Raw genomic sequence first — 14,958 nt, forward strand, 5'->3', positions numbered from 1 at the left:
ATAATTAAGAATAAAAAACCCTGCAATAGAGGGGTAGAAAGGGCAAAGAGTATAGAAAAGAAAAATTACCAACTATGGTAATAATAAGAATATACTATGTAAAAATATAGTAACTACTCTGACTTAGAAAAATAAACCAAAAACTAAGAGGAAGGTGTAGAAAAGGAAGGCTGGAATTTAAAATAAAAAAGTTAACTTTCACTTACAAAAAACCAGTAGCAGCATGACAAAATGCTCAAGGGAAGGACCCAGCATCTGAGCACAATAGCAGCAAATGAGATCTGAGGTATTAAGAATGGACTAGGGCATTATGGGTAGAGGGGGGAGCTCGAGGGTTGGATCCAAAGTCTAAAGTATGTGTCCGAGTTGGATCCAAGGATCAGACCTGTAACCCATTTATTCAGGAAAAATGAAAACGACATCAGATACATAGCTAACAATCCTCAATTCCTCAGGGCATCAAGGCAGGATAAAAAGTTGTGTCTTACCATAACATTCCATCTGTGTTGCTGATCTTCACTTATCCTTGACTGTGGGTTTCAGTTCCAATCCTCAGAATTGACTAGACTGTAATTCCAGCTCGCTCTCTCCAAAAACCCTCGAGCTAAGCTCTACCCATAATGCTCCTCACAAGATTACCTCAGATTGAGTTTGCAAACAATACTGACAGACATGAAAAAACAGATCAGAGACCATATAAATATCTCTAAAATGAAACCCAATTTTTGGAGAAATCCTATTTGCTAAGAGGCCGAAGGGCAGGGGGAATGGGGGAGGGGGGTGTCAAGGATAAGTGAAAACTGATAACACAGATGGAACATTACGGTAAGACATAACGTCTTTATCTGATGTTGTCAGTCTTTACTTAGTCCTTGACTGTGGGACAGAGTCTCTAGCTACCTAAATCTTGGGAGGTCTCATGGAAGAATATTTTTGAGCACCATCAAGCCAAATGATGCTTGTCCCCTAGAGACCAGATCCAGTTTGTAATGAGAAATAAGGATATGAGAAGATGCTCATGTCAGTGCTGCACAAATATCATCTATGGAAGCTCTAACATGAGAAACTGGCTATTGCTCTTGCTGAATGCCCTTTTACAGGTCCTGGTTGATGCATTTTCTTTTGCTATAAACAAAGGTGATACAGTCTCTAAGCTATTTAGCCAGAGTAACTTTAGAAACAGGTTTCCCCATAGCAACTGAAGAAAAGGAAACAAATAGCTGATCAGATTTTCTAATTTCCTTTGTTCTGTGAAGGCAGAAATACAATTGTCTATGCACATCAAGTAAATGTAGACAATATTCACCTTTATTTGTGAGGTTGTGAAAGAAAGCTGGTAATTGTATAGTCTGATTGATATTTGTTTCAGATACAACCTTTGGTAAAAAGAAAGGATTTGTTCGCAAGGAGACCCTCTCTTTATGAAAAATTAGATAGGGAGGTTTGCAAACAAGGCCTGTATCTCAAATATCCTCCTGGCAGAAGTAATAGCTATTAAGAACAAAGTTTTCCGTGGCAAAAATGAGAAGTTATGTACCTACCATAACGTTCCATGTTAGTTGTCTTCTCTCGCCTTCTTTCTTGCTGGATGGGTTCGGAGCCGATCCTCGGCTCCGACTCGGCCACTTACTAAAGCTCGAGAGCTAATTTTACCGGCTCGAGGCAACCCTATATCCCATGATGCAAGGCGATAACTACCCAGATCTCGTTTGGTAGCTAAGGAAAAATTATGCAATATATTCCTCCAACTGGAGAGGAGGAGGAAGAGGAAATAATCCCCCGAAAAAAAACAACCTGATCTAGTGACACTAGTAAGCTAATTAGCTGGAAAAATTGGTTCAGGACTCTTCAAGGAAGAGGAACAATCTTCTCGGTCTGACCAGGCTAGGGGGATGGTGGGCGGGACGCAAGAAAGAAGGCGAGAGAAGACAACTAATATGGAACGTTATGGTAGGTACATAACTTCTCAATGTTAAGTTGTCAATCTCGCCTTCATTCTTGCTGGATGGGACCGCGTCCCTAGCACCTTTATCCTGGGTGGCTCAATGGAACAGACTCTTGAGAACGGTGGAACCAAAATTTGCTCTGTTTCTGGAGGCCAAGTCCAATTTGTAATGCGAAACAAAGGTATGAGGAGAGGCCCATGTGGCTGCTGCACAAATAGTGTCTATTGGAAGTCTAGCCTGAAAAGCTGTAGATGTAGCTAGTGCTCTGGTGGAATGGGCTTTTGGCCTAGAAATCAACTCTTTACCTCTGAGTTGATAAATGCATGTAATCACGGAAGACAGCCACCTAGATAGGGTTACCTTGGATACCGGAAGGCCTTTCCTGTTCTCTGCATAGGATAAAAACAGTTGATCAGATTTCCTAAATTGTTTGGTTCTGTCCAGATAATATCTGAGTTGGCGGTGAACATCGAGATAATGTAGTTTTTGTTCCGCTCTATTAGAATAATTTGGGAAAAAAACTGGAAGATCAATAGATTGATTTAAGTTCGTCTGCGATGCCACTTTGGGTAAGAAAGACGGATTAGTCCTTAGAGAAACTCTGTCTTTGTGGAAGATTAAGTAGGGAGGACGAATGCAGAGGGCATGAAGCTCAGATACCCTCTTGGCAGAAGTAATGGCAACCAGAAAGAGTGTCTTCCAAAAAGAAATTTCAATGAACAGGTAGCCGCAGGTTCAAAAGGGGGAAGAATCAAGGACGTTAAGATTAAATTTAGATCCCACTGAGGTGGGGGGTCTCTAATCGGAGGTTTAAGTAAAAATATACCTCTAAGGAATGCCTTGCAAAGTTTATGTGACATGATGTTGTGGTCCAACAAGCCGATATGAAAATTTGAAATGGCCGCCAACTGAACTTTTACTGTGGAGGACGAAGATCCTGAGTGAAAAATTTCGGCTAGGAAGTCCAAGACCAAATGAATCGGAGCAGTAAAGGGATCTATGTTCCTAGCTTTTGCCCAGAAGGAGAAACGTTGCCATTTACTAGTGTAAATCCTTCTGGTGGAAGATTTAAGGGAAGCTACTATGATATCCCGGACAGGATTAGAAATCATAGGAAGCCTGGCTAGGGATGGAAGTGGAGCAACCAAGCAGTGAGGTTGAGAGAAGGTATGGATTGGTGCAGCTGCCCCGACTGGTGGGTCAGAAGATCTGGAACCGGGTCCAGATGCCATGGCTGTACCAAAAGAGAATGATGTAGGAACGGAAACCATATCTGTCGAGGCCAATAAGGGGCAATGAGAATCATCTTGGCTCTCAAGGCGGTTGCTTTCTGAATTACTTGTGGTATTAGAGGAAAGGGAGGAAAGGCATAGAGAAGTCCCCGGGGCAATCTTGGATTAGAGCGTCTCTGGCGGGATGGCCTGGAAGGGGGAAGAGGGAGAAGAAGTCAGGGCATTTGCTGTTTTGAGGCGTAGCAAAAAGATCGCAGCAAGGAAGACCCCACTTCTGAAAAATCTCTTCCGTCACAGATTGTTTGAGAGACCACTCGTGAGGCATGAGAATAGCTCTGCTCAACCTGTCCCCTATGATGTTGGATTTCCCGGGGGATATGCGTTGCTATCAGAAACCGCTGAGAAGAGATTGCCCACTGCCAAAGTCTGAGTGCCTCTCGACACAGTGGGTAGGACTTGGTTCCGCCCTGCTTGTTGATATACCACACTATGGGCATATTGTCCATTTGGACTGCAATAGTCCCCAGGGGAAGAGAGTCGTGGAGGGCTTCCAATGTTAAAAGCACTGCTCTCATCTCCAAGACATTTATGTGCAGGTGGCATTCAAAAGGTTGCCAAGTGCCATGGACCATCCTGCACCGAAAATGCCCCCCCCACCCGATCAGGGAGGCGTCCGATGTAACTGTGATGACCGGGGCGGGAGGAACAAAGGGTCTTCCCTGATGGACTTGAGGGGACAATATCCACCAGGTCAGATGCCTTTTGCAAATTGGAGTTATCATGATCCTGTGACGCATGGGAAGTCATTGAAAAGACCATTGGGCGAACAGCATCCACTGTAGGAGACGCATGTAAAAGCGGGCAAGGGGAAGAAGCGTTATGGAGGCCGCCATAAGACCCAATACTTTCAGGGCAAACCTGGCCTGAATTTTGTCGCTCTGGAGAATCACATGGATGTGGTTTTGAATATCCAAGATCCTTTGGTCTGTTAACTTTGCTGAAAGTTGTACGGTGTCTAATTTGGCGCCTATAAAGGTAATAGATTGACAGGGTGACAAGGCAGATTTTTCGAAATTTATAGAAATCCCTAGCCCTCTGCAAATGCGAATGGTGTAATCTCTGGCTTGGAGAAGTTGATGCCTGGTGGTGGCAGTGAGGAGCCAGTCGTCTAGATATGGAAACACCTGGAATCCTTGATGTCTCAGGTGAGCCGTAACCGCTGCCATACATTTGGTAAACACTCTGGGGGCTGTAGTGAGTCCAAATGGCAGGGCTCTGAATTGGAAGTGACTGGCCCCCAGCTGAAAGCGGAGAAACCTTCTGGAGCACCTGTGAACTTTTATGTGATAGTACGCATCCTGAAGGTCCACCGAGCACATCCAATTGTCCTTGCCCAGAAAGGGTAGAATGGACTGAAGCGTGACCATCCGGAATCTTGTTTTCTTTACAAACTTGTTTAGTTTGCTGAGATCTAAATTGGTCTCCAGTCCCCTGTCTTTTTTGGTACTAAAAAGAACCTTGAGTAGATTCCGGATCCTATTTGGTCTGCTGGGACTGGCTGGATGGCTCTTTTTGCTAGCAGTTTTGATATCTCTGGTACTGCTAGTTCCCTTAGACCGGGTGGAACGTCTGGAATGGTTCCCTTTTGCTGAACTGGGATTTGGATAAAGGGAATTTTGTAACCCTCGGATATGATCGACTGTACCCATTTGTCTTGAGAAAGGGAAAGCCAGGCTTTTGGGTACAGTGATAATCTTCCCCCGACTGCCTCCGAAGGTGGACAATCGGGCAACATCTCAGGGATGCTGGAAGGGTTTGTCAGAGAGAGAGACTCCCTGCTACCCTGATTCTGCGGACCCCCTCTGCCCCTAGGGCGGCGTCTGTTGTTGTTACCCCCTCTGCCTCTGGGGGTAAACTGACCTCGTGCGTCAGGTGTGACTCCTTGAGATTTGCGGAACCACATTTTCCCTCCCTTCTGACCTTTTGGGTAAGGTCTTGAAGGGGTGGAGAAACGGACTCCTACGGCAGAAAGAGTCTTGCCATCTTGTTCGCATCTAGTCAAGGTGTCTTTCACTTGAGGTCCGAACAAGGTCGAACCATCAAAGGGAGAGTTTGTGAAGGACGCCTTGAAGGGGTCTGCAAAATTACAAAGCCGCATCCAGGATTGACGCCTTAAAGCCACTCCTGTACCTGCGGCCCTACTCACTCCATCGGCTGCATATGAAATGAGCCACATGGAGGAGTTAACAATGGAGTTTAGGATTCCTAGCTGTGAGTTAATCTTATCCTGGGACCCAGCAGCTGACGGATCCTGTAAAACTTCTCCCAACTCTTTAAGAACATCTCTTTGAAGGCGGGTGAAGTGACACAAGTAGTTCAACAACCGCATGGCAAAGGTCGCTGAAGAAAATATCTGCTTGCCGTACCTATCCATAGTCCTGGAATCCTTGTTAGGAGGATGGACAGGTACTGAAGGATCAGCTAGTTCCTTCTTGGTGGCTGCAGCCACCACCATGGCATCAACCGGGACACCTTTTGTCAAAAACTGCTTATCAGGTGGGGCCATGATGAATTTAGAAGGCCTCCGAGGAATGGGTTCCACCCAATCCGGGGCCATCCACGCCTTCCGAGCCACCACGTCTATAAGAGGGTCGAAAGGCGGAGACACCCAGGAGGTGGAGGGTTGAGACCCGAACGCCTCCAGGTATACCGACTCGTCCTCGGAAGGATTAAGGGAAGGCCAGTTCCCCCTCTGCTTAAGGAGTTCAAGGATGTCTGAGAAAGAGACATCCTCAGAGGGGGACCTTGGGGATCCCTCCGACTCATCCAAGTCAGTATCGGATGTAACAGACTTGGGGGAGTCTAGATGTTTCCTCTTACATGTCCTCTTACACGGAGGCTCACCTGACAGATCAGGAGAAGCCTCGGAAGAGGAAGATATTCCCAGTGGGGAAACCTGAGGCGTTGGATCTCTGGGTCCGGGAGCAAGAGAGTGGGAAGAGACGTCAGCAGGTACTGTAGTGGGAGGAGCTGATGGAGCTGACCGTTGACTACGCCCTGGGGCTAGTACACTCCTCATCACCTCGAAGGCTCCCCCATCAGAGAGGCCAGAAGGCTCCCGCTCCGAAGAGATAGGAACCCCAGGCCGCACCGACAGGGACGGCTCCAAGGCTGATGTCGGGGCTGAACTCACCAGCGCGAGCTCGAGAGGAGAACGGATCGGACAAGGGTCTGATGCCACTCGCCTCGGAGCCGACGAGAGACCAGACGCCCGGATCCCTCCAATGAAGGCATCAAGGAGGAGATCGGAGCAGAGGACGACAGAGCCGAAGGGGGAGGTGGTATCGGCTCCGAAGCCACAACAGTCACGGCTCCGAGGAGCTCCGGCTCCGAGCTCTGTAGGAGAGTCGAAGGAGGAATGTTAGGTGGATGTGTAATAGCTACTGTCTGATGAGATGGGTTATGGAGCATTTGGGCCAATGCCTGAGACTTTAATAGTCTACTCACCACTCTCTCAAGGTCGTGGTCGGACAGCCTGGACGACCGAGAAGACCGGCTCTGATGGCTCCGCTCCGAGAGCAGGGGTGATTTCGGAGCCATGTGTATAGACTCCAATGAAGGGGATCTTGATCTCTTTCTGGAGATGGGTGGAGCCGAAGGAGCCGAGGATACGTCGGCTCCAGCCGGAGCTGACAGTGAGTGCCTAGATTCAGCGGTATCGGCGCCGGGTGGAGCAGATACTGTAAGCTGTGACACAGAAGGATCGGCTCCGGCTGGAGCCGATCCCGTCACAGAAGGCGAACCAGTAGCCGATGGCTTAGGGCTTGGAGCCGAAGGCTTAACTGGTTTCGAGAGCTTCCCCAGAGTAGACTTAGTCGGGGAGCTCTCAGGCTTTAATAAGCCCCTCAGTATTAGTTTATTTCTGCGCTCCTGCAGGACTCTTGGGCTGAAGGCGTGGCAGACAGCACAAGAGTCCTGCAGGTGCAGAGGTCCCAGGCAGTAAACACAAGAAGTGTGACCGTCTGTCAGAGACATTTTCTGACAGCACGAGTCACACTTCTTGAAGCCTGAGACCTTTGTGTCCTTCGACATAACTGTGTCAAGGGAACACTAAGTAATAAAACACACACACACACAATAAACACCCAATCCAGATAAAAATTAAAACAGGGATATACAAACACACCAAAACAACACACAGAATCCCTGACAAAAAATTAGGAAAGGGGGAGGCTTAAGGCCTAACTTAGGGAAGGGATAAATAACTGGAAAAGGGGAAACTCTAATGGAGATAGGGTTAAAATCTAATCGTTAAGAGTTAAAACAACAACAGTAGTGGACTAAAACTAAAGGGGAGTGACTAAAGTCTGAAATTTGAAAAACTTACCAGGAGCCGGTAAAAATGCACCTCGCAAGCGAAAGCGGCAAACGAGATCTGGGTAGTTATCGCCTTGCATCATGGGATATAGGGTTGCCTCGAGCCGGTAAAATTAGCTCTCGAGCTTTAGTAAGTGGCCGAGTCGGAGCCGAGGATCGGCTCCGAACCCATCCAGCAAGAATGAAGGCGAGATTGACAACTTAACATCTTTAAATAGCAATTTGCAGAAGGTTCAAAGGGAGAATGAATTAGGGACTGAAGTACCAGATTCAAATCCCAAGGTGCAGAGTTCTTTATATGGTGGTCTGAGGATTAATGTTCCTTTCAGAAAGGCTGATCAAACTTTGTGGGACATTAAAGAAGAACCATTTAAGTCAGTATGAAAGTGTGAGATTGCAGCAAGATGCACTCGAATAGTAGAGGCAGGTGCTCCTCTTCAAAAAGTAATGTCAAGAATTCCGGACTTTAGCAATAAGTGATGAATATGGGTTAAAGTTAGCCTCGAAAGCCTATTTAGAAAACTTCTGCCACTTGTTAAAAGTACAATTTTTTAGCTGAAGTTTTGTGGTAGGCTAGAACGATTCGTTGAACTGGGGAAGAGAGACAAGAATGCCTGGCAATTATGGAAACTGGAGAAGCCATGCAGTGAGCTTGTGATTCTGAAGATTTGGATGAACTAGTCTGTCCAGATGGGACAATAGGTCTGGAGCTGGGTCCAGCATCCAAGGATTCCAAATTAGATGAGGCCAAAGGAAGGGAAACCAGACCTGTTGAGGCCAGAATGGGGCAATGAGAATTATTCTGTTCTTTGACCTGTTGGCTTTCTTTAGAAATTGGGCTATGACAGGAATCGGTGGAAAGTCATACAGCAGACTGGGGGCCAATCATGAAGGAAGGCATATCTTGGTGACTTCCCCAGAGGGAGGATTAAGTCTAAGTAACTGCTGCACTTGTTGTTCAGGGGAGATGCAAATAGATCACAGCAGGGTTGGCCCCAGTGGTGAAAGATCCTTTCTGCCACCAATGGATTGAGAGACCACTTGTGAGGCATAAGGATGGTCTTGCTCAATTTGTCCTCAACCAAGTTGGAACTCCCCATAATGTGTATTGCTATTAGAAAGCAGACGGAAAAAATTGCCCATTGCCATACTCTGAGTGCTTCTTGACAGAGAGGGTAAGACCTGGTTTCCCCTAGGTTGAAATACCAAACTACTGACACACTGTCTGTTTGAATCGCAATTGTTCCCAAGGGGAGGGTTTCTTGAAATGCCTGCAACTCTAACAACACTGCCCTCATCTGTAGAACTCTGATATGTAAATTGGCCTCCAGTTGGGGCCAAAGTGCCTTGGACTGTCTTTCCCAGATAATGCCTCCCCCACCCCATCTGGGATGCGTTCATGGTCACTATGGCTTGGGGTTAACGGGGGGGCAAAGGTAACGGCTGACAATATTTCACTGGAGTGAAGCCACCAAATCAGATCTTCCTTGCAACAACTGGTGATGAGGGACATTGGCTGATTCAGTAAAAACCACTAAGACTCCAGAAGCCATTGAAGAATTCACATGTGATATCTTACAAGGAGAACTAGAGTGACAGAGGCTGCCATTGATCCTAGAGTCTTTAGGAGGAGTCTTGCAGTTACTTTCTTGCTACAAATGATCTGGCTGACTTCTAATCTTATCCCTTGAAGTATTTCGTAGGAAGAGACATGATGCCGGTGATTGTGTCAAGCATCACTCCAATAAACTCCAACTGCTGTGATGGCTCTAAATGGGATTTTTCATAATTTATAGTGAAACCCAAGTCGGAACAAAGTAGAAGAGTGTAGTCTCGTGCTTCTAAGAGTAGATGCCTGATGAGAGCAGTGAGGAGCCAATCATCTAGATATGGAAACACTTGATATCGGGGTTCCTATTACGTGATCGGAAATCCCTTTAGGCGAATACGAAGACATTGAACCGTATTGCGTGAAGTATGTAAATCCCGAACGGTCAAAACCGCAAATTTCGAAATGTCGATTTGTTTTGGTTGTCCCGTCTGCAGTACAGCTCCGTAAGGTAAGTGTGCGATAGATAGGACTTTAGTGTTAGGATTTGGGTTAAGGTAAGTGCATAGATAGGTACTGTATGTAAGAGTTAGTGTAGTGTTAGGCGTAGGGTTTTTTTAAGTGTATGTTGTTGTGTCTTTCGGCTTTTCCCGGTTAGGGGTTGCCACAGCAGAACTCTGGTCCACTAATGATCGGCAGTAGATTTTTACATGCCGAGTTGCCGGCCCTGACGCACAACCTTCAACGAAGGTACGCCCATTCACGCATGTCTCCACACAGAAAACGCTCTAGCTGAGAATCGAACAGGACAACATCTTACTGTGAGGCAACAACACTACCGCAGCACCGTGTGTGTATTATTTATTTTGTTTAGGTGTATGTCTGTAGGGGATGTGTGCGGTAGTTACAGACCTTAGGGTTAGGGAGGGGTTAAGGAGAGTGCACAGATAGTTGTGTTTGTGGGGTTTAGTGTAGTGTTGGAGGTGGGGGTTTGGTGCTTTAGTTTAGGTTAGAAGAAGGGTTTGGTTAATGTATGTATGTGGTTTATTTATTTTGTTTGGGTAGGTAGTATGTAGCGGGTGGTGGGGTTAGCCGACTATGACAGTTCGGTATTTTTTTTTTCCGCAGTTTAGTGGGTTCGGGATTTTCGCGGTTCATGGTATAGGGGTCGATGTTTTGGTATTTGCACATAGGGTTTTTCGCTTTGCTAATATAGACCCCCCCTGAAATCCTAGCAGTCTGAGTTGAACTGCTACGATTGCCATGCATTTGGTGAACACCCTGGGGTCTGTGGTGAGACCAAAGAGCAGTGCCCTGAACTTATGATGACTGGCTCCCAGTTGGAAGCACAGAAATCTTCTGGATCGCTTGTCCATTTTGAGATGGTAATACGCATCCTGAAGATCTATTGAGCACATCCAATCATCTTTTTTCAAGAATGGAAGTATAGACTGAACCATGACCATCCAAAATCTGGTTTGTTGAACTGATTTGTTCAACTGACTAAGATCTAGCATTGGTCTCCAGTCCCCTGTTTTCTTTGGCACTAAAAAGAATCTTGAGTAAATTCCGGATCCTATCTGGTCTGGCAGGATTGCTTGGATAACTCTCTTGTCAAGCAGTTTTTGAATTTCTAAGAATGCTGCATCCTTGTGACTTAGTGAAATGTCTGGGATTCTTTTCAATCTCTTTGGTTGTTCTGAGAAAGGGATATTGTAATCTACAGTTAAAATCCTCTGCACCCAATTGTCCGTAGTTATCCTTAGCCAGGCACACAGGAGCAGGAATAATTGCCCCGACTGCCTCCAGAGGATGGCAATTGGGCCTCCATTCAGGAATGCTGATAGGAGTTACCAGGGAAAGAATCCTGGAAACCTGATTCTGTGGGCTACCTCTGCCTCATGCACGGCGACTTCCGGTATTACTCCCCCATCTCTACCCTGGAGAAAGTCGCTGCCATGTGAGTCCTGGAAAGGCACTTGGGACTTCCTGAACCATAGCCTTCCACTTCTCTGGTTCCTGGAATAACAGCACTGAGGAGTGGAAAAGGGTACGCCCATGGCAGAAAGAGTCTTTCCATCTTTCTCACATCTGGCCAGAGTGTCTTTAACTTTGGGAACAAACAGGGATGTTCTGTCACATGGCACACTGACGAAAGAAGACTTAAATGGCTCTGTGAAATCACATAAATGCATCCAGGCGTGTCTCCTAATGGCGATGCCTGAAGCTGCTGCTCTTGTCATCCCTCTGGCAGCATGCACAATTAGCCTCATGGACAAGATGGAAATGGATTTGAGGGTGGTGAGCTGAGAAGCTACTCTGTCTCAAGCTCCTTCAGCTACTGCTCCTGTCAAGAGTATCTGACAGCTCTTTTATCAGATCTCGTTGAAGTCTCGTAAAATGTGCCATGTAATTCAAGGACCTTACTGTGAAGGTTGATGAAGCATATACATGCTTTCCAAATCTATCCATCATCCTAAACTCCTTATTAGGAGGATGGACAGTAGGACTTTCATCAGCAAGTTTCTTCTTGATGGCTGCTACCAACATGGCATCTACAGGTAATCTCTTGGCCCAGTGTTGCTGATCCTGAGGAGCTGACAAAATACCGTCTGGTCTCTTAGGAATTGCTCGATAGTGCTGAGCAACCAATTTAATAAGGTCATCAGCAGGCAAAGAGATCCAAGAGGTAGACGGTTGGTCACGAAAAGCCTCAAGGTATACAGATTCTTCTGAGGAAGGCTGGAGGGAAGACCAGCCACCCCTCTGTTTCAGGATCTCTAGGATGTCTCCGAAGGAAACATCTTCAGGGGGGTGATTTAGGGGAACCTTCCCCTTCATCAGAATCGGTATCTTCAGTTCAAGACTCTTCAGGGGAGTCTAAGAGCTTCGTCTTGCACTTTCTCTTCATAAGTACCTCTTCAGTGAAGCAATTCAGAGTGGTATCTGAAGAGGATATAACCACCATGGTTAGGATCCTGAGTTTTTTGTGCCCACCCTGTCCTAGGGTAGAGACTGGGGGAAGCTCCAGTCGAGGGGAAGGACAATATGTTTGGTCCAACAAGGGAGACATAGACTGTTTGCCCACAATGGACAAGGCCCTCTCCATGGGAAGGGAGCCCAGAACCAAAATAGAGAAAGAGACTCCTTCGGAACCGTGGTCCCACCCTGCACTGAGGAGGCCACCTCCAAAGCTGAAGCCAGGGTTGAGCTTACATGTGCCGATGCACCACGGAGCATGGATGGATCTGAAAAAGCCAGAGTGGAACCCTGCCCCCCTGAACTAGCAATGAAGCTTCGACCCTGGGAGGTCTCCAGATCCGACAAACTTGAAGAACTCAAGGCAGTTATCTGTGCTGGAGAAGAAGCTCTGACCGGCACCGAAACAGTCGAAGCCGGAAAAGTCAGCACCAGGAACTCCGAAGGCTCAGCTGGAGTAAGAGGAGGAACAAAACCTGGTGTGGGAACTTGGCAAGGGTCCAGAGCTGCAAATGCTAGGAACTATAGAGGAAGGTAACCCCCTTGCCACAAGGAGTTGGTCCACCAATCTCATGATATCAGATTCAGTCAAGCTCTTAGTGGATCAGACCAAACAAACCAAAGAAGATCTGGGGGAAGGTCTTTCCAAGAAGGGACTTGGAGGATGGTCAAGAAAGGGGTCCACAGATGGCGAATAACAACTCATTTGGGGCATGTCCTTGAAGGAAAATTCCTTCAGTTCCAAGGCAGAGGTAACTGAGAATTTAGAAGGCACCATAGAGGGGGAAGTCCTAAACAGTAGTCAGTGCCGATGAAGTCGGTGCAGAGACCGGCACCAATGGCACCAAAAATTCAATTACTTGCCCCACCGGTTCCAAGGAAGCTATGGAAACAGTGGAAATTTTAGAAATTTTAGCAGGAGGTTCTGACAAAACTGTCAGAACTGAATGGCTCCTCTTCTTGGATTTTTCATGCTTGCTAACGCAGGAGGAAGAGGAAGGAGAGCTGACATCTGTTTTAGATATAGATAAGGCCTTGTCAATCAGATTTTAGAAGTCCTTTCAGAATCAGTTTGTTTTTACGGTCAACTAAAGCTCGATGACAAACTGTGATAAATGGCACAGTCTTCCTGCAGATGTACTAGACCCAAACAACAGACACAGAGAGAGTGTCTGTCAGAGTTTATAAGTTTTCTGTCACACTTCTGGCATCGTTTGAAGCCAGAAGTTCCTTTAGGTTTTTTTACCATCTAACACACGCACACAAAGCTGAGAGAACTACAAAAGTTATTATTTTTTTTTTTAAATATATCTATTAAACAAAGGAGGAAAATCATACCAACAATGGTACTTAAGAAATACTGATCAAGGTAAAAAGAAAGAAGTACCAGCAATGATACGCAAGATGTACCAAATCGGTAGAAAAGGATTAAGATTTAAATGACAGACACAAAGAAGAGTGGGTAGTGGAACAAAGATTCAGCAGAAAATTAGCGGAAAGGTTATAAGAAAACTTACAGCTTTTTATAAATATACTGTCGCTCAAGAGCTCTAAAGAAAGAACACGTCTGGCACTATGAAGTGGCAAATGAGGTAATCTTGTGAGAAGTATTAAGAGTACAGCTTAGCTCAAGAGTTTTTGGAGGGCATGAGCTGGAATTAATGGCCGAGTCAGTTCCAAGGAATCGAACCCATAGTCAAGGACTAAGTGAAGATTGACAACATCAAATCATAAATTTCCCCTAAAAAGGAGGAATGTTTAAAGCATCATGACACTAATGTGTTCAATGATGCTCAAGGCCAATAAGTCAGACTCCAACTACAGACAATACAATGTTTCACAACAAACACTTGCTGAAGTAGAACTTGAAGTTTTGATTAAACAAAACAGAACTATCATATTTGATGATCTAAACACGAGATAACAAGGTACTCACCACTACTAGCTGCATTATCCACTATGTTAATCCTTAGTACTACCAGCAGCTTTCAGACTGCAAGTGATCTATTTCGAATTGCAAATAAAAAACAACTAAAGACCTCCATTAAGAGATGACATAAAAATGTCTCATATCTTACCATGTAGATCACTAAAGACAGCTTCTAATTTGACAGGTTCTGTTTTAGCAGCACTATTAAATTCTGTTTTGAAGTCTATGTCAGTGAACTCCAGGGTTAGGTATTCTCCACGAACTGCCTTCTCCTTCCAAGGCCTGCACTCTGGTTCTGGCCGCAAGTCAGGTATAGGAAAAAGAAGTCTAAAGTTTGCCTTTGGTGAAGAGACCTGCACTTTCACCTGTTGTTCAGTTAAAGAAAGAGGATCAATACAGCTCTGTGAAAAATTAGGAACCTAAAGAAGAAGAAGAAACAACTTTTAGAAATCATCCTTATTTGCTTTTCCAAACGTAATATAAATTCATTATGTACAGATTGCCATCTTCAGAATTTTAAAGCAAACTTCAATGTGCTACAGCACTGGACAAAAATGGTAAACCTTACCACTTGAAGTACAACTGGTTATGACAATCTAATTTAATGTGGAGACAAAATAAATTTAGCACCATAAAAAGTGAATATGTTAAACATAATTTAATAAGGCCTTTTTCTGCAAATCTATCTACCATTGTTTACCGTGGTAGTGCATTGATTTCAGTGGACCAGTATCAAGCACAGCCCAGGTGATTGCAATCTCAATGGTAAGAAAAAAGAAAAATAAAATCAGTAAGAAAATACATGGATAATTTAAACAATTACAAGTATTACACACTGTAGAACCTTGATAACTCTAACTTTTGTTAATGCAAAAACTAGCAGGAAATGAGACATATATAAATGGCACAGTGCTATACAGTTTAGCACTGCTGTTTCACACTGCT

At 45.3% G+C, this 14,958-nt stretch overlaps 1 protein-coding gene across 1 annotated transcript in view; it reads right to left on the minus strand.

The window, feature by feature from the left end:
• The window catches only part of ATG2A (autophagy related 2A), a 2,853,001-nt gene that overhangs the window by 1,582,400 nt on the left and 1,255,643 nt on the right, over positions 1-14,958 (minus strand). The window contains exon 15 of the mRNA XM_044075772.1: positions 14,162-14,432. Within this exon, the coding sequence (XP_043931707.1) occupies positions 14,162-14,432 (271 nt within the window). The remainder of the gene's footprint in view (positions 1-14,161; positions 14,433-14,958) is intronic.

The sequence above is a fragment of the Protopterus annectens genome, chromosome 6.part1 (assembly GCF_019279795.1).
Source record: "Protopterus annectens isolate FY-2018-M chromosome 6.part1, PAN1.0, whole genome shotgun sequence".
Lineage (NCBI taxonomy): Eukaryota > Metazoa > Chordata > Ceratodontiformes > Protopteridae > Protopterus > Protopterus annectens.